We start from the raw sequence: 19,042 nt of genomic DNA, 5'->3' as shown, positions 1-19,042 counted from the left end.
TGCAAGTGTGTATTGATTAGTATACAGCCAGAGACTCTGGAGACACCCAGGAGGTACCCTTATTTCCACCAATTCCCATTTCTTTCTGCTCATTTCTAGAATATTGCCAGACTTCACTATATTCTCACACCCTGTGCTTCATTCTGGAAGCTCAATAGAGATTGTAAATGGAGCATTAAAACACGTACTTCCTGTTTCCCCTCTCAAGGATTGCTGTCCTTCACTGTCTACTATATACTATATGAAACATTTTGTTACATATTTTGCCTAGTTTTTAAATCACTTAATGTGAGAGTATTACCCTAGGCCCTCTTACGTCATTTTAACCTGAAGTGGACGTTCAGACTATTTGCTTTTTGCTACAACACTGCCTTTCCGAAAAAACAAAATGGAGCACAAAGAAAGATTCCAGGGGCAGAGATAATTGCCTGGGATAAGATCTCTAAGACTATTTTTGTTTCATTAAAGGAAAGTGAAAGTGAAGTTGCTCAGTCATGTCCAGCTCTTTGCAACCACATGGACTGTAGCCTAACCACACTCCTCTGTCCATGGAATTATCCAGGCAAGAGTATTGGAGTGGGTTTCCATTTTCTTCTCCAGGTGGTCTTCCCAACGCAGGGATCAAACCCGGATCTCCCACATTGCAGGCAGATACTTTACCATATAAGCCACCAGGGAAGCCACGTTTCATTAAAAATTTTCCCCAAATCCATACATTCTCTGAAAGTTCATATGTCTGAGAGCCTTATCTGAGCACAGAAGGATGAGAAAATGCAGTACTTATGTCTAGATGTCCTTAATATCTGGTTATTGTTGTTTTGCTGGTAAGAAAGCCCTTGTTAGTGAAATGCCATCTCCAACTTCTTGAAACATCATTAAAATAAGGGGAAGCACCCTTCTTTGTTCTTTTCTTCTTGGTAGTTGGATTGGAATGATAGACACACCTTTAGCAGCCATTTTGTACCCTGAGGAGCCATGTGTTGTAGTGGAATAGCAAACTGAAAGATGTCTGGGTTCTAAAGACATTGTAAAGCAACATACCAAATAATTTCTTCTTTAAACCTTTGAAATTTTTTTGTTGGCAAAAGCAAAAATAAACTTATTTCAGCCATTGCTATTCTGAATATTCCATAATTCTTAATTGAAGCTCACTCTAGAAAAGCCACATGTGGGAGGAAAAGAAGGGGCAGATACTTGTGTGTCTGAGGAACTCATTAGTCAAGGGTGATATTTTTTCATATACTTCAACCATGTCTCTAAGATCTCAGGTTATATCAAGATCATTGTTGTTGTTTTTCAGTTGCTAGGTTGTATCTGACTCTTTGTGACCCCAGGGACTGCAGCACGCCAGGCTTCTCTGTCCTTCACTATCTCCTGGAGTTGGCTTAAGTCATGTCCTTTGAGTTGGTGATGCCATCCAACCATCTTGTCCTCTGTTGCCCAGTTCTCCTTCTGCCCTCTAACTTTCCCAACATCAGGGTCTGTTCGAATGACTTGGCTTTTCACATCAGGTGGCCAAAGTATTGGAGCTCCAGCTTCAGGATCAGTCCTTCCAATGAATAGTTTAGGATTGGCTGGTTTGATCTCCTTTCAATCAAGGGACTCTCAAGAGTCTTCTCCAGCACCACAGTTTGAAAGCATCAATTCTTCCTTGCTCAGCCTTCGTTATGGTCCAGCTATCACATCCGTACATGACTACTGGAAAAACTGTAGCTTTGACTGTATGGACCTTTGTCAGCAAAGTGATGTCTCTGCTTTTTAATAGACTGTCTAGGTTGGTCATAGCTTTCTTTCCAAGGTGGAAGTGTGTTAATTTCATGGCTGCAGTCACTGTCCCTGGTGATTTTGGAGCCCAAGAAAATAAAATCTGTCACCATTTCCACTTTTCCCCCTTCTGTTTGCCGTGGAGTGATGGGACTAGGTGCCATGATTTTAATTTTCCGACTGTTGAGTTTTAAGCCAGTGTTTTCACTCTCCTCTTTCAAGAGGCTCTTTAGTTCCTCTTAACTTTCTGCCATTAGTATGGTAACATCTGCATATCTGAGGTTGTTGATATTTCTTCTGGCAATCTTGATTCCAGCTTGTATTTCATCCAGCCTGGCATTTCTCATGATGTACTCTGCATATAAACTAAATAAACAGGGTGACAATATGCAGCCTTAATGTACTCCTTTCAAGAGCATACTACTGTTTTAATAACACATTCATATATATTATCTAGTTTGAATTTTTTCAGCATCTATTAGTTAGCTAGGGTAGAGAACATGGTACCATTATAACAGTGAAAAAGCTAAACTTTTAATGGTGCAGTATCTGCAATAAATACTCACCTAGTTAGTAGGAAAGATAGGATGAAACTCTGCTCTTCTACATCAAATCCAGTTCATCTTCCTAGATTATGATCTTTTGAAAGATCTCTCCATTACAGATGGAATTTTCTGTAGAATAGTGGGGGTATGAAACATGAAGAAGCTACTGGATTCTGACTATTTTATTTACCATTTCAGCAAAAGGGTGAACCATGGATGATATTAACAGGACTGAGACTGGAAATGAAGAGACAGGAAGATGGAAAAACTTTAATTCTTGGATTAAATACTACTTCAACTATGAATGCTATATGACTTTCCTTAATGGCTGCTACAGTTGCAAATGGGAAGCCCAACAGAAGAAAAAAGCTAGACGTCCACTCTGCTGCTGCTCTTTGGTATATGAATCGGGAGGGAGACGGACCACACTTTCTTAGATATGGGAAAGTGTGTATTCTCTCCTTGAGAGAAGTGCTATATAGTGTGCATGTCTCTGTGTGTGTATGTCTACATACACAGTCATGCATCATGTTTAATGGGTCAAAAATAACTTTATTTAGAAGGTGTAAAATGATCAGAATTAGATAGGGAAAGAATGGAGGATGGCAGAAGAAATGATATTGGAGGAGTCAAAGGGCTTAGTATATTTTAGGTGGAGTGGAGGATATGAATGGAGAAGTGATGGGAAGTGAATGTAGAGAGAGAATGGAACAGATATTGTGTGGTTTTAAGAATTTGACGTCTGCCATGTAGGAAATAGTCCCTAAATTAAGGTCGGGGTAAAAAAGAATCCCTAAAGATTTTAAGCTTCTAATGTTGCCCATGCTGTGTTTTGGAATGGTTTCATATGGAAGATGCAAAAAGAGGTACAAGAGTAATGCAGAGGTCTTTGCCTTCAAAGAGAAAGCAACAGCAATATTCAAGGTAAAGCTGATGGTGTCCTGGATTAGCATAGTAATGGCAAAAGCGGAGAAGAGCAAATCGATTGAACAGATACTTATTACTTAAGGATGATGTACTAAGTGATAAGAGAGCTATACAGAAGGACATAGAGTGAAAGAAGGGAGGCTTCCTGGGAAGGATGCCATTGAAAGAGGAAGTGTGGTATAATGGAAAAAATCCCTGAACCAGAGCCTGAGACAATGTTTTAGTCCTTGTTCCATCTCTGCCCTTGGGCTGGTTTTGTGCTATCTCTGAGACCTTCTACAGATAGGGAATTAAACTACATAATTCTCAAAGTCCTTAGATAATTCTCAAAGCCCTATTTCTGCTCAGGAGAAGGAGTCTAGCATACAGCAAAAGAGAAAATTCCTTGTGTTCTAGGGAAAGACTGCCTGGATTAAACTTATGGCTTCATCACTGACTATCTCCAAACTAGAGCTTAACTACTGTGGGACCTTGGGCCAGTTGCCTAACATCCAGGGATTGGTTCCTCACTTGAATAATAGAGATGGTAGCAACAGTAACCACCAATTGGGTTTGTTGTGAGGAGAGAAGTGTTATGTGGAAACTTAAAACTGGGCTCAACACAATACTTAAAACTGGGCTCAGCACACAATTAGCACTCAATAAATGTTAGCTATCATTTTGCTGTTCTTGGAGTCACTGACTTGTGAAGTCATCTTCCACTTATAGGAATGATGGTGTAGGGGATTCTAGGTGGAGGAATTCAGGTGGTCAGAAGTCCAGAGATAGAGAAATATAGTGGTGTTTAGGGAAACATGAATTTCCAGTGTTGAATTTATGAGCAGATAAGGTGATAAATGGTAAGTGATTAGGTCAGAAAGGAATGTTTTAATAAAATTTTGAGGCATCTTTGTGTCAAGTTAAAATGTTTGAACTTTGTTCTGTAAACAGTGGGGAGCCTTTGAACATTTTTGAGCAAGTGTGGCAACAGTGAGAATCAAAATAAGGAAATTTGTTTATGCAACAAGAACAAGTTCATTGAATGTGCTCCCCAGTGAGTAAGACCACTAAGGCTTCTGGACTTCCTTGGCTTGTACTGTAGTGGGATGAGTTAGGTAAAAAACAGTAATGAAGAAAGATGGTTTCATATAGTGATAAGAGCTTTGAAGATAATACATAGGAAAATGGGAGCATGGTTGAGAAGACTGCTTTGAAGCAATGTCATGTGAACAATCTCTTAAATGTAAAAATCAAATCAGCCTTGTATACACGTGGGGGCAGAAATATTCCAGGCAGAGGAACCAGGCAGAGGAAGTGCAAAACTCTTAGGAATTAAGGAGCCTCCTGATGAGGGTGAAAGAGGAGAATGAAAAAGCTGGCTTAAAACTCAACATTCAAAAAAAGAAGATTATGGCATGTGGTCCCATCACTTCGTGGCAAATAGATGGGGGAAAAATGGAAACAGTGACAGACTTGATTTTCTTGGGTTCCAAAATTACTGCAGATGGTGACTGCAACCTTGAAATTAAAAAGCACCTGCTCCTTGTAAAAAAAAGCTATGACAAACCTACACAGTGTATTAAAAAAGCGGAGACATCTCTTTGCCGACAAAGGTCTGTATAGTCAAAACTGTTTTTCCAGTAGTCTTGGATGGATGTGAAATTTGGACCATAAAGATGGCTGGGCACTGAAGAATTGATACTTCTGAACTGCGGTACTGGAGAAGACTCTTGAGAGTCCCTTGGACAGCAGGGAAATCAAACCAGTCAATCCTAAAGGAAATCAACCTTGAATATTCATTAGAGGGACTTATGCTGATGCTCCGATACTTGGTCACCTGATGCAAAGACCCAAGTCAATGCAAAAGACCCTGGTGGTGGGAAAGATTGAGGGCAGGAGGAGAAGGGAACAACAGAGGATGAGATGGTTGGATGGCATCATCAACTTGATGGACTTGAGTTTGCACAAACTCCAGGAGATAGTGAAGCACAGGGAAGCCTGGTGTACTGCAGTCCAAGAAGTCACAAAGAGTAGGACATGACTGAGCAACTGAACAACAAAGGAACAGATCTGATCGTGTTCTAGAAACATAAAGAAGACCAGTATGTCTGGAGTTCAATAATGGAGTTAGTATGTAGAATGGGATGAGGTCAGGGATGGGCAAGACTTGATCATGTAAGACCTTTGGGCCATGGCAGGCAGTTGGGATGATATTCTTGTACAGTGGGCTGCTCTGGGAGGGTTGTAAGTAGGGGAGTGACTATGTGATACATATTTTTAAAAGTCCACACATGATTTGTGTAGAGGGTGAGTATAATCCGAGTCAAAACCTGTTCTCTTCATATTTTTACTTCAGAAGTGGTGGTTTAGTGCCTTGTTACCTATAATATCTCTCACCATTTTGAAGAACTCTGTTTTCCATTTTGTTTCCTTATTCTCAGTGCTCACAATAACTGTATAATTTGTACAGGGCAGGGATTATTCTATACATTTTTAATAGTTTGGATGCAGTGTCCCAATGAGGCAAGATTTCTCATTCTTCTGGTACAGTCATAGTCCTGGGAAGAGCTTGACAGTGTATTGTTCGGCTAGTCTGTGATATAATTTTCAGTGCAGGGGTTGTCTTCAAGGTTCAGTTTGTATACGTTTGCAGAAAGATCATTTCCATCTTGGTTTTGAGCTCACAGATCCAGGCTGTTTCCCTGCTTGGTTGTATGACCTTGAGTCATTTAACCTAACCTCTCTGAGTTTTAACTCTTTATTCTACAAAATGAGATCAACAATACCTAACTCGTATATGAGAATTAAAGTAAATGTAAGTAATTTGTGAAGTCCCTAGCATTATAACTACTGGAAAAAAAATGATTTATTCCCTAATCTAATGCTCTTCTCCCCCAAATGTGGGTAGATAAGTGACTATTCATTAGTGAACTGATGAATAATGAATGAATGAATTACTCAGTGAATGAACATACATTTGGTACATGGAGAGGTAGATGAATCAACAGATGATTGTTGAGAGACCATGATTGGAAATACATAGAAGTGTAATGAAATTTCCTTTTCCTCAAAGAAGAAACTGTGACATCAGATATAAACATATACACACAAAACTTCAGTTCAGGATAATGTTATAAATAAAGTTTTGTAAAATTCCATAGGGTTAAAAGAATACAGTGGTCTCTCCAGTCAGGGGAGGGTAATGCTACACTATAACTATGTAGACCTTTGAGGAGTATAAACAGATGTTGCAGAAGTACCATAAATAAATGGAGTTAAATAAGATTTCCTTCTGTCTCTTCCCAGAGAGAGCGATTATTTTACCCATGGCTGATTATGTCATTTTGCTTGTCTGTGCTTTTATTTTTCACATGGATAGAAACTTCAAATGAATTCAATGGCTTTGACTGGTGAGTTTCACTTTTTGTATTTTCATTTGTGTAAGGCTCTTTGGCATAATTACCACATGGATCTTACTTCAGGCTGAAAAGATCTGGTGACATAAGAGGGAGGGTGGACAAAGTTGGATTTTCTGCATCTCGTGGATGGGAGGCCTGACTCTGGGGAAGGGTAAGCATGCTCAGCACCCTTAGCTACTATACTTCCCTTCCACCTGTGCTCACTCTCACTCTTAGACCAAATCTGGCTCAGGGGGAAGCTTTCTCTGTGCTCCCAGTGTCCCCAGTCCTTCTATTCAGATGACCCTCTGATACCTTGTTCCTCAACTTCTTGATCTGGGTTACCGATGCCTACACTAGTTGGTCTTCATGATCTCTGTCCATGAACCCTGATATCTGTCTTACCTCCAGCCTCTTACTCTTTCTCTGTCCTTACAGGGCTTCCTGAAACTCTAAAAACAGGTATGATGTGTGATCTGAGCACCCTTCTGGCCCAACTCTTACTCCAAGACAACTCTCAGTTCTTCCAGCTTCTCTAGCCTTGATTGTTATATATCTTACCCATTATTTGGTGTTTGATGGGGAAAGGAGTCTGTTTAAGTATGAGGCTTTTTAAAAATGTAATTTATTGTTTTTGTTCAGTTGCTAAGTCATGTCTGATTCTTTGTGACCCCATGGACTGCAGCATGCCAGGATTCCCTGTCCTTCACTATATCTCAGAGTTTGCTCAAACTCATGTCCACTGAGTCGGTGATACCATCCAACCATCTCATCCCCTGTCACTCATTTCTCCTCCTACCCTCAACCTTTCCCAGCATCAGAGTTTTTTTCAATGAGTTGACTCTTCGCATCAGGTTGTCAAAGTATTAGAGCTTCAACATAAATCCTTCCATTGAATATTCAGGGTTGATTTCCTTTAGGATATCTGGTTTGAACTCCTTGTTTTCCAGGGGACTCTCAAGATTCTTCTCCAACACCACAGTTCAAAAGCATCAATTCTTTGGTGCTCAGCCTTATTTATTGTCCAACTCTCAAATCCATACATGACTGCTGGAAAAACCCTAGCTCTGACTATATGGATCTTTGTCTGTGAAGTGATGTCTCTGCTTTTTAATATACTGTCTAGGTTTGTCATGACAATTCTTCCAAGAAGCTAGTATCTTTTAATTTCATGGTTGTAGTCACTATCCACATTGATTTTGGAACCCAAGAAAATGAAATCTGACACAAATTTCCACATTTTCCTCATCTATTTGCCAAGAAGTGATAAGACCAGATGCCATGATCTTCATTTTTTGAATGTTGAGTTTTAAGCCAGCTTTTTCACTCTCCTCTTTTGCCCTCATCAAGAGACTCTTTAGTTCCTCTTCACTTTTTGCCATTAAAATGATGTCATCTGCATATCTGAGGTTGTTGATATTTTTCCCAGCAATCTTGATTCTTGGGTCTGTTTAAGGCTGTTTTTTGCTGCTGTTGTTTTTTTTTTTGGCATTTCTTTTGGTTAGTCTTGTTAAAGGTTTGTCATTTTGCTTATCTTTTTGAAAAACTAAATTTTAGTTTTGTTGATTTTGTCATTGTTTTCCTGTTCTTTATTTCACTTATTTACCAAGTGAATTGACCCTTGAATGGAGCAAAGGCATTGACAAAAGATGGAAGACATTGCTGCGCAGCCAGAACTGTATGCTATCAATCTTACTCCTAGTTTTCTCCTAGAAGAACTTTTAATAATTTACCAGATTTCTTGTCATTGGGGAAGAAGAAATACTTTTATGGGATTCCTGGACACTGACTGTGAACTTTCTGAAATGTATAACTGGAGATATAAAATCTTGCTATGATTCCTTAGTAAGAGTAGGAACTTTTGAGTATTAGGTGGTCAATAGAATTCTGGTTCAGACCCATATCTTCTTTGGGCATAGTGGGTCCCTAGACCACCCTGTGGTTATTTCTCTAGTTCTGCAATGCATACTCCAATAAACATACTCAAAATCATTCATAATCCCCACAGCAATGCTCCATCATCAAATAGATGTCAATATAAGAGTGAGCTCCCCCTGATCCTAAAGCCACAGTACGTTTCATAGGTAGTTCCATGGCTACCATGGCAAATTACCACAAATTGAGTGATACCAAAGAATACCATTTCTTATCTCACAGTTTTGTTGGTCAGAAGTGAGGTATGACCTGAGTACTCAAGGTGCTTAGCTGGCCTGTGCTTTTAACTGGGGCTCTGAGTGAGATTCACTCCCAGGTTTATTTAAGTTGTTGGCAGAATCCAGTTTCTTCTGGTTGTTGAAATGAAGTGCTCATTCATTAGTGATTGTCAGATGGGGGTTCTCAGCTTCTAGCTTGTGACCTTCTCTATCTTCAAATCTAACAGTGGTGTTTTAGCTCCTTCTCATGCTTCAGATTTCTCTGATTTCTCCTTTCTCATGTCTCTGACATCCTTTTCTGCCTTCTTTACTTATTTTAAGAGCTCATGTGACTACACTGGATTCAATCTGATAATCCAGAATAATCTTTCTACTTTAAAGGCAGCTGAATAGTAACCTTAATTGAAAATGTTCCTCTTATAGTCTAACATAACATCATCACTAGTGACACCAGAGGACAAAGATATATATTATGTATTATATATATATATGTATATATATATATATATATATTTCCCAGACCCTGATTCAGGGAAAGATTGAAGGCAGAAGAAGAGGGGGACAAGAGGATGAGGTGGTTGGATGGCATCACCAACTCAATGGACATGAACTTGGGCAAACTCCAGGAGATAGTGAAGGATAGAGAGGCCTGGCATGTTGCAGTCTGTGGGGTTGCAAGAGCTGGACATGACTTAGAGACTGAACAACAACCTACAGATGTATGTGTGTATATATACACACATATATATGTATTTAAATGATATATATATATGAATAAAATATATAACATATATATAACATATATAACATATATGATATGTAAGGATATATATATATGAATTTTTTCTTATCCCATTTCTCTGGCATTGAAAATAAGATGTGTGACTAGTAGTTAATCTTATATATTAGTACTTAAATTACAGGCATAAACATCATCCAGTGATCAACTGTCAGAGCATATGTAACAACCTTTTCTAGCATTTTCTGTGATAGCATAAGGTCTAATCCCAACAGTGAATACTTCTCTGAATCATCCCAGAACAATCCAATATTTTTAATCATTTTGAAAATTCTTAGGCTTTACCTTGGAGAAGGAAATGGCACCCCACTCCAGTACTCTTGCCTGGAAAATCCCATGGACAGGGGAGCCTGGTGGGCTGCCGTCTATGGGGTTGCACAGAGTTGGACACGACTGAGCGCCTTCACTTTCAGTTTTCACTTTCATGCATTGGAGAAGGAAATGGCAACCCACTCCAGTGTTCTTGCCTGGAGAATCCTAAGGACAGGGGAGCCTGGTAGGCTGCCGTCTATGGGGTCGCACAGAGTTGGACATGACTGAGGCAACTTAGCAGCAGCAGGCTTTATCTTTCATTTTTCTTTTTAAACTATTTTTAAAGTATCTGCTTATTTATTTTTGGCTTTGTTGAGTCTTTGTTGCTGCATGTGGGCTTTTTTCTAGTTGTGATGAGCAGGGGCTACTCACAGTAGTTTCAGTGCACAGACTTCTCATTGTAGTGCTTCTCTTATTGTGGAACATAGACTCTAGGATGTGTGGGTTTTAATAGTTGCAGCATGTGGGCTCAGTAGTGTGGCTCATGGGCTTAGCTGCCCCATCGCCTGTGGGATCTTCCTGGATAAAGTGTTGAACCCGTGTCTTCTGCATTGGCAGGTGGATCTTTACCACTGAGCCACCAGCAAAGCCTTCATCCCATTTTCAACTGCTTCTCCTTTTGAAACGTTAGTTTCATGTGTGTTAGGCCTTTTCTCTTCTTCCCATAAGTGTCATATTCTTTCTTCTGTACTTTTCATGTTTTTTGTGTGTCTCTGTTTCCTTCTTGATATTTGTCTCCTGACTTGGTTTTTTGCTAAACAAATTATTTTGGCTGTGTTTTACCTGATATTAAATTTGTTTACTGCATTCTTAATTTTTGTTGCTGTATTTTCCTTTGTAGAATTCTTAATTGGTTCTCTTTTTAATAGGTCTCTGTGTTTTGTCGCTCAGTCCAACTCTTTGTGACCCCATGAACTCTAGCCCGCCAGGCTCCTCTGTCCATGGGATCCTCCAGGCAAGAATATTGAAGTGGGTTGCCATGCCCTCCTCCAGGGGATCTTCTCAACCCAGGGATCGAACCCAGGTCTCCCACATTGCAGGTCTCCCACAATTTTTCCTTTGCCAGCAGTACTCAGCAGGTAGATGGGACCTTCACCTGTTTGGTGGGAGAATTTGGAAATGACCTAATATTAAATATTTACATGTGAATGAAAATAGATAAGAAGGCCATTATGTTGATGAGGGGAGAAAATAATGTGGCTAGAGAAATTATTAGAAAATATAGAGGTACTATTGAAGGCAAAACCAAACTTTTCTTTCTCATTTGGAATATAAAGTCAATATTGCTGCTGGATAAGTCATGTAATTAATTCTTTGGCTGTCTTTAGACTGCTTTATGTCTATCCTACATGTTTTTTTTCCCCTGTATTTCATTTTTTGATTATTACTCTGCTTGTATATAAACATTCTATTCTTGTTATATGGATATGAGTCCTTTATCTCTCTGAAGATCTTGAATATATTTTTTATTGTTCTTTTCTGATTGTTATCTTAATTATATTTTTGTGCAAGTTATTGTATTAGTTGGCATTATTAGGTTAATTTGGTAACATCACTTACACATTTTCTGATTCCTGGCTGTGAGATCATATTTTACAGGATACTCTTCCCAGTGTCTTGATCTGGGATCAGCCTTGCTAGGTTGACTGCTTGTCTAACTTTTTCTCTTGGCATGTCTTCTAACCCCTGACCAAAGAGAATTTTTTCTTATATTTAATGTAGTAATATGTTCAATAATCTATATTTTATATCATTAAAACATAATTTCTCTAGGTCTCATAAGGAGAGGAAATAATTTCTGTTATCTTGAAATGAAAAATCTAAATTCTGTGACATATAATATTTAGAGTAATTATAACATTGTTTAACTTAAATCAGTTTATTAGCAATTTTAACTTATAAACTACTTTAGTAACAAGGAGGACTATAAATCTCTTACACAAGATATAGATGTTAATATAGTAGCTTGCTATTATGTAAGAGAACATATTTATAAGGACAAGGAATCTGCAAAATTGGCATGTATTAGCTATATGAAGGCAGTGAACTTATGGATGACTTTTTCTCTTTTGATATTCCATAATTTCTGCATTTTATTGTTTTTTTAAAGAGTATATATATTTTTTGAGTCTTTATTCTAAATAACTTTAAAAAGCATACAAGTTGTACAGAATAATATTAATGTACCTGATTGTAGAGCAAAATTAAAACTTCTCAACTAAATACCTGCAAAGGGTAACTGTTCCCAAATTGCTCCTCTTCTTATTCCCCTGTTTTCTTATGCCTCATCTAGTCCAGTCTTATCCCCTATCCTTGGCAGAGGTACTACTAACTTCTTTATTTTAGAAATTGAAACACATTTTTGCAGGGTTGTTTTCCTAGGTACAGGAGTCTGGTTCTTTTGGTCCATTGTCTTGCTGAGTTTCCTTGGGATCCTGGCTGCCTACACAACATTGCTACTGGTGAGTAATGTTTCCCATTTTCCCCCCTCCCTTCCTGAGTAGTCTTATGAGGTGCTCTGTCTGTGGTATGGTTCCCAATTGGTGCTGGGAGCCCTCAGATCACTCTTTGCAGAGTCTGGGTTTTCATCAGCCATTAGGCAGGAGGGATAGAGGGGTAAAAAGGCTTGTGCTGTTAGAGGGTGTGTCTTTTCACTTTGATCCTTTGAAAGGGCGGCAGAACATCCTTTTTCTCTTCCTGTGTTTCATGGCTTATTTTCTGATTCATTCAATGTTGTCATTTTAGACACCTGCATCTTCACATGGCAATACACTTATTCATTGGACTACTCATTTCATAGCCCATTTCTTGAGGATCTTTCTGGACCTTACAAATTATCTAGTGAGTTAAACCTGTTCTGCTCTTCAAATGCTAATCCCCTAATCTGGTGCAAATTACATTTTAGCAAATGTATTTAGGTAATAGAGACCCTGCCTGTTTCCTGACATAGTAGTGTTGTGTAGTGTGGAAAATTCACACCAGATAGAGTAGTGTCATGTAATGTGAGAAATGTAGGCCAGGCAGCAGAGGCGTCTTCAGAACTGGAAAGCTTATGGGAGACTAACTTTTAGGTAACTAGAGTTTTTCAGTGCCCACTTACACATAGGACATGTATATCTTTCTCTGGTTTCATAATTTCTTGTCTCCACTGATTTCCTCTCTGACACTAAAGAACCCAACTCGCACAAGAGTTGACATTTGCATTAATTTTTCTTTCAGCAAAATATATTATATGAGTGATAAGTACTTAGGTTACAGAGATCAAAAACGTTTGGTTTCTGTTTTCATACAGGGCACTTCAGAGATAAGTTTGAGAAATAAAGTTACAGTTGTCCTTAATTCAATGAGTATAGAATCTAGCAGGGAACTAGGACATAGACACCACTCCAGTACTCTTGCTTGGAAAATCCCATGGGTGGAGGAGCCTGGTAGGCTGCAGTCCGTGGGGTCGCTGAGGGTTGGACACGACTGAGCGACTTCACTTTTACTTTTCACTTTCATGCATTGGAGAAGGAAATGGCAACCCACTCCAGTGTTCTTGCCTGGAGAATCCCAGGGATGGGGGAGCCTGGTGGGCTACCGTCTATGGCTTCGCACAGAGTCAGACACGACTGAAGTGACTTAGCAGCAGCAGCAGCAGCAGGACATAGACAAAAGTAAGTAACAAAGAGCATTATAATTGTCATTCAGTTCAGTTCAGTTCAGTCGCTCAGTTGTGTCCGACTCTTTGCAACCCCATGAATCATAGCACGCCAGGCCTCCCTGTCCATCACCAACTCCCGGAGTTCACTCAGACTCATGTCCATCAAGTCGGTGATGCCATCCAGCCATCTCATCCTTTGTCGTCCCCTTTTCCTTCTGCCCCTAATCCCTCCCAGCATCAGGGTCTTTTCCAATGAGTCAACTCTTCACATGAGGTGGCCAAAGTATTGGAGTTTCAGCTTCAGCATCAGTCCTTCCAATGAACACCCAGGACTGATCTCCTTTAAGATGGACTGGTTGGATCTCCTTGCAGTCCAAGGGACTCTCAAGAGTCTTCTCCAACACCACAGTTCAAAAGCATCAATTCTTCGGCGCTCAGCCTTCTTCACAGTCCAACTCTCACATCCATACATGACCACTGGAAAAACCATAACCTTGACTAGACAGACCTTTGTTGGCAAAGTAATGTCTCTGCTTTTCAATATGCTATCTAGGTTACTCATAGCTTTCCTTCCAAGGAGTAAGCATCTTTTAATTTCATGGCTGCAATCACCATCTGAAGTGATTTTGGAGCCCTAAAAAAATCAAGTCTGACACTGTTTCAACTGTTTCCCCATCTATCTGCCATGAAGTGATGGGACCAGATGCCATGATCTTCATTTTCTGAATGTTGAGCTTTAAGCCAACTTTTTCACTCTCCTCTTTCACTTTCATCAAGAGGCTTTTTAGTTCCTCTTCACTTTCTGCCATAAGGGTGGTGTCATCTGCATATCTGAGGTTATTGATATTTCTCTCGGCAATCTTGATTCCAGCTTGTGCTTCTTCTGGCGCAGCGTTTCTCATGATATACTCTGCATGTAAGTTAAATAAGCAGGGTGACAATATACAACCTTGACGTACTCCTTTTCCTATTTGGAACCAGTCTGTTGTTCCATGTCCAGTTCTAACTGTTGCTTCCTGAACTGCATATAGGTTTCTCAAGAGGCAAGTCAGGTGGTCTGGTATTCCCATCTCTTTCAGAATTTTCCACAGTTTATGTGATCCATACAGTCAAAGGCTTTGCCATTAGAGGGTCCTAAATAAAGTTCTACCTGGGTACTGAGAAGGAAGAGTTAACTTCCAGCCAGGAAGATTAAGTGAGGCTTCTTGGAAGAGGTGGCACAGGAGGGGGATCTTGAAGAGATGTTAGATTTAGAGGTGTTTACGGGGATGGAGGAAAAAAGTTCCAGAACATGGGGGTATCATGACAAAGTCAGGAAGACAGATATACATAGTTTGACTAGATAAGATGGAGGAATCAGTGATGGTGGTGGTTTAGTCGCTAAGTTGTGTTTGACTCTGGCAACCCCATGGACTGTAGCCTGCCAGGCTCCTTTGTCCATCGGGTTCTCCAGGCAATAATACTGGAGTAGGTTGCCATTTCCTTCTCCAGAAGAATCAGTACTGTTAACATATAAGGTGTAATGAAGAATAATGTGGAATATGGATAAAGCGATAGGATTTTCAAAGATTTTGGAAGGCCTGAAAAATAGGCCAAGACATTTAGCATAAATCAGATTTCTAGTTAGGATAATCATTCTCAAAGTCATTGTATGGAGGATGTAAGTAGACAGAGATTAGTAAGAAACTTTTTAATGAGGAAGATGTGGATGAATGATGTGCTTGGGTCCACCAAACTATACTTCACTCATACACAATAAACATAAAATGGTATAGGTAACTTCTAAGATGGACTTGCAGTGTCTAGTAAGCTATGTATTTTAACAAGCTTCTACTCTATCCTACCTCTTTTTGGATATAGTGGTAGCAACAGAGGATACCAGGTTTCTATTTCTTTATCTTTCAGTTATTTGTAACCTTAACCAAGTCACATAACTCTTCTAATTCTCAGTTTCTTTTCTTTCAATTGAGAGTGATAATAATATTTAATAAAGTGGTATTTTATAGGGCCTACAAGTGAAAGTGTTAGTTCTTTAGTCATGTTCAACTCTTTGCAACCCCATGGACTGTAGCTCTCCAGGCACCTCTGTCCATTGGGATTCTCCAGGCAAGAATACTGGAGTGTATTGCCTCGCCCTCCTCCAGGGCCTCTTCTCAACCCAGGGATTGAACCCATGTCTCCCACATTGCAGGCAGCTTCTTTACTGTCTGCGCCACTAGGGAAGCCCAAGGTCTTGTCTGGGACCTAAACTCAGGACCTCTTGTGCTGGAGGCAAGAACCATACTCCACAGATCAACCAGCTCGCCTGTATTGTACATTGGTAAAGTACAAATAAAATCATATCCATAAAATTATTTTGATAAAAAGGTGAGTGCCTTATGCACTCAAACTCTCTTTAATATCCTTGGCATCTAAAGAGTCCAGTTTTCAGTCTCCATCTGCACACTGACTTGATGATTGCATAGACTTGGATTCAAATCTAATTAAGATTTATTGACTAATACCAATGTTAACAACTGTGGTTAACAATTGTAACAATGGCACTGGTTCCTCAAAGAAGAGCTTTTTTTTTTTTAACATTTCAGTATTATTATTATTTTATTGTTGGCACATTTATAGGAGAAACTTGATTAGATGAGAAGAGGAAGCAAAATTTAAGGAAATTCAATGAGACTATCAAAGAGCTGGCCCCTCACTCTTATTACTAGTTCTGCATAATACTAGGAATAAGCTCCATCACAGGGAAAAGAAGTTGGTAGGAACTCTGAAAGAATATCAGTGTGGTGATTGTTACAAATTTGCAGAGAAGATAATAAACTCTCTCTGGGTTGCTGGTGAAAGTTACAAGTAGGAGGTCACATGGAGCACTGTTTGAAGGGTTGGTGGCATGGAAAGGGAGAGCTTTTTAGGCAGAGGAATAGTGTGACAAACCCTTGATGCTGAAAAGGGCAGGTGTAGCGAGAAGTGAATGTAATGCTGTTGACAACAGTGTTTTGGGTACCATCATGGTGATTTCATTTCAAATTATTCTCCTCTTTTTTTGTTGTTGTTGTTTCAGATACTTGGATTTTTGTTGTGTTGGGAAAAACAGCGACTGTACCTGCACTGGTATCATAAGGTAGGACATCTGAATCTTCAAATAGGAGACCTGAGACCAGCACTAAATGTGCCTCTTTGGCACTAAGTATTTAATACAGAGCTTCACTTTCTTTGTCTCCTTTAGAAAAAAGAAATCTGCTTACACTATTTCAACTGAAATGATTCAGTTTCTAACAGGTGGAACTGGCTTACTGACCATGATGAACCCAAACTTTATTTTTTCTCACTACTCTGTGTTAAACTTACTATGTGTGTTTGTTATTCCCATCCCCATAAAATCTTGAGCAAGCTCCATTAATTTCCCAGTCCTTCATAGTTACAAGGGCATTCCATTTCAATTATTAAATATTTCAGTTCATTGTAATGAATTCCAACTTTATGAGACATTTCTATTACTCTATTTCACATGACCCAGGCCTGGAAACCAACAGTGGTAAAGAGAACATGATTGTCCTTTTACCTTTCTTCCAGAGTAAGGCTCAGGGAAAGGAGAGATAGGGTAAAGAACACAGTCCCACAGGGAGGGTTTGGTTCCATTAGGACCAAGAAATCGAAATTTTTGGCTCTTTACCGCATGGATTTTTCCATGTGTGTTTTCAGAGACCCTTCTGCTGAGATCTTGACTGCAACTCTAGGTGGATTCAATGCCTGTATTCCTGTACCCTCTAAAATTTCTCTGCTGATGTCCTTTTTATTCTCCCTGAGTTTGGAGCCCTTTAAAAATACACAAGAAAGTACAAAGGATCTGTTTTTGTTTTGAGGAGACAGACATTACTGACCCAGCATCTGAAGACATGCAGCTCTTTTCCATCATTGCCTCCCTTGTCTTGTTTTGCTATGGGCTTGAGCATCTCCAGCACAGCCTCTTGGTATTTATAGACTTTTTCAGGCATGGTTTTCCTTGTATTTCCTCAAATCCAGAAACATGTCAAACCCCCTGAGTGGTCCCCTTAAATTTCCTCTTACTCAAAAGGAAAGTATGAATTGAAAGTATACATTTAAGAGTTAGAAAGAATGGAAATTGAAGTAATAAGATCATGCAGGGAAAGAGGAAATTGAAGGATGAACATATAGGTGTTACTGACATTCCCATAGGTTTTGGAGTTTGGATATCATGAGCAATTTGTTGCTACAAAGGGTCCCTGTGGGTTAAACCATTCTGATTACTATTCCAGAAACCATGCTTACCTTGCCTCTGGCAGTGAGCGCTGCTACTTGGCCTCTGCCACAGCAGAATCTCATCATTGCCTTTGAACTCAGGAAGCCAGTTTTTGTGGCAGCATCTCTCACCTTTATCCAGGCATAAAGCATGGCCGCTATGGTGCTTTTCAAGGATGCTGACACTCTACTCACCAATGTGTTTCTCAGTGTCCTCTGAGACCGCCTGTAGGGCACAATATGGAGTGGGTTAGCTGACCATAGGTGATAGCATTCCAACAACATTTTCTCTTTAAGAATTATTCTCAGTTTGTTGTAATCCATACAGTCAAAGGCTGTGCCATAGTCAATGAAGTGGAAGAGATGGGAATACTAGACCACCTTATCTGACCCCTGAGAAACCTGAGTGCAGGTCAAGAAGCAACAGTTATAACTGGAAGTGGAACAACAGACTGGTTCAAAATTGGGAAAGGAGTACATCAAGACTGTATATTGTCACCTTGCTTATTTAACTTATATGCAAAGTACATAATGCAAAATGCTGGGCTGGGTGAATCAAGCTGAAATCAAGATTGCTGGGAGAAATATCAACAACCTCAGATATGCAGATGATATCACTTCAATGATAAAAAGTGAAGAGGAACTAAAGAGCTTCTTGATGAAGGCAAAAGAGAGTGAAAAACCTGGCTTAAAACTCAACATTCAAAAAATGAAGAACATGGCTTCTGGTCCCATCACTGCATGGCAAATAGATGGGGAAACAGTGGAAACAGGCAGATTTTATTTTCTTGGGCTCCAAAATCACTGTGGATGGTGACTGCAGCCACAAAATTAAAAGATGCTTGCTCCTTGGAAGGAAAGCTATGACAAACCTAGACAGCATGTTAAAAAGCAGAGGTATCACTTTGCTGACTAAGGTCCATATAGTCAAAGCTATGGAACAACAAACTGGTTCCAAATAGGAAAAGGAGTACGTGAAGGCTGTATATTGTCACCCTGTTTATTTAACTTATATGCAGAGTACATCATGAGAAATGCTGGACTGGAAGAAACACAAGCTGGAATCAAGATTGCCGGGAGAAATACCAATAACCTCAGATATGCAGATGACACCACCCTTATGGCAGAAAGTAAAGAGGAACTCAAAAGCCTCTTGATGAAGGTGAAAGTGGAGAGTGAAAAAGTTGGCTTAACGCTCAACATTCAGAAAACGAAGACATGGCATCTGGTCCCATCACTTCATGGCAGATAGATGAGGAAACAGT

The 19,042-nt window shown here is 39.6% G+C and overlaps 1 protein-coding gene across 1 annotated transcript in view; it reads left to right on the top strand.

Annotated features, from left to right (window-relative positions):
- Nucleotides 1-2,518: 2,518 nt before the first annotated feature.
- LOC129654212 (glycerophosphodiester phosphodiesterase domain-containing protein 4-like) overlaps nucleotides 2,519-19,042 on the top strand; it is a 100,223-nt gene continuing 83,699 nt past the window's right edge. Inside the window, exons 1-4 of the mRNA XM_055583740.1 lie at nucleotides 2,519-2,707; nucleotides 6,522-6,625; nucleotides 12,246-12,339; nucleotides 16,579-16,638. Coding sequence (XP_055439715.1) covers nucleotides 2,522-2,707; nucleotides 6,522-6,625; nucleotides 12,246-12,339; nucleotides 16,579-16,638 — 444 coding nt within the window. The 5' untranslated portion in view covers nucleotides 2,519-2,521. The remainder of the gene's footprint in view (nucleotides 2,708-6,521; nucleotides 6,626-12,245; nucleotides 12,340-16,578; nucleotides 16,639-19,042) is intronic.

This window comes from Bubalus kerabau, chromosome 5 (assembly GCF_029407905.1).
Source record: "Bubalus kerabau isolate K-KA32 ecotype Philippines breed swamp buffalo chromosome 5, PCC_UOA_SB_1v2, whole genome shotgun sequence".
Taxonomy (NCBI): Eukaryota; Metazoa; Chordata; class Mammalia; order Artiodactyla; family Bovidae; genus Bubalus; species Bubalus kerabau.
The sequence above is the reverse complement of the archived record's forward strand: the minus strand, read 5'-3'. Positions and strand labels throughout refer to the sequence as shown.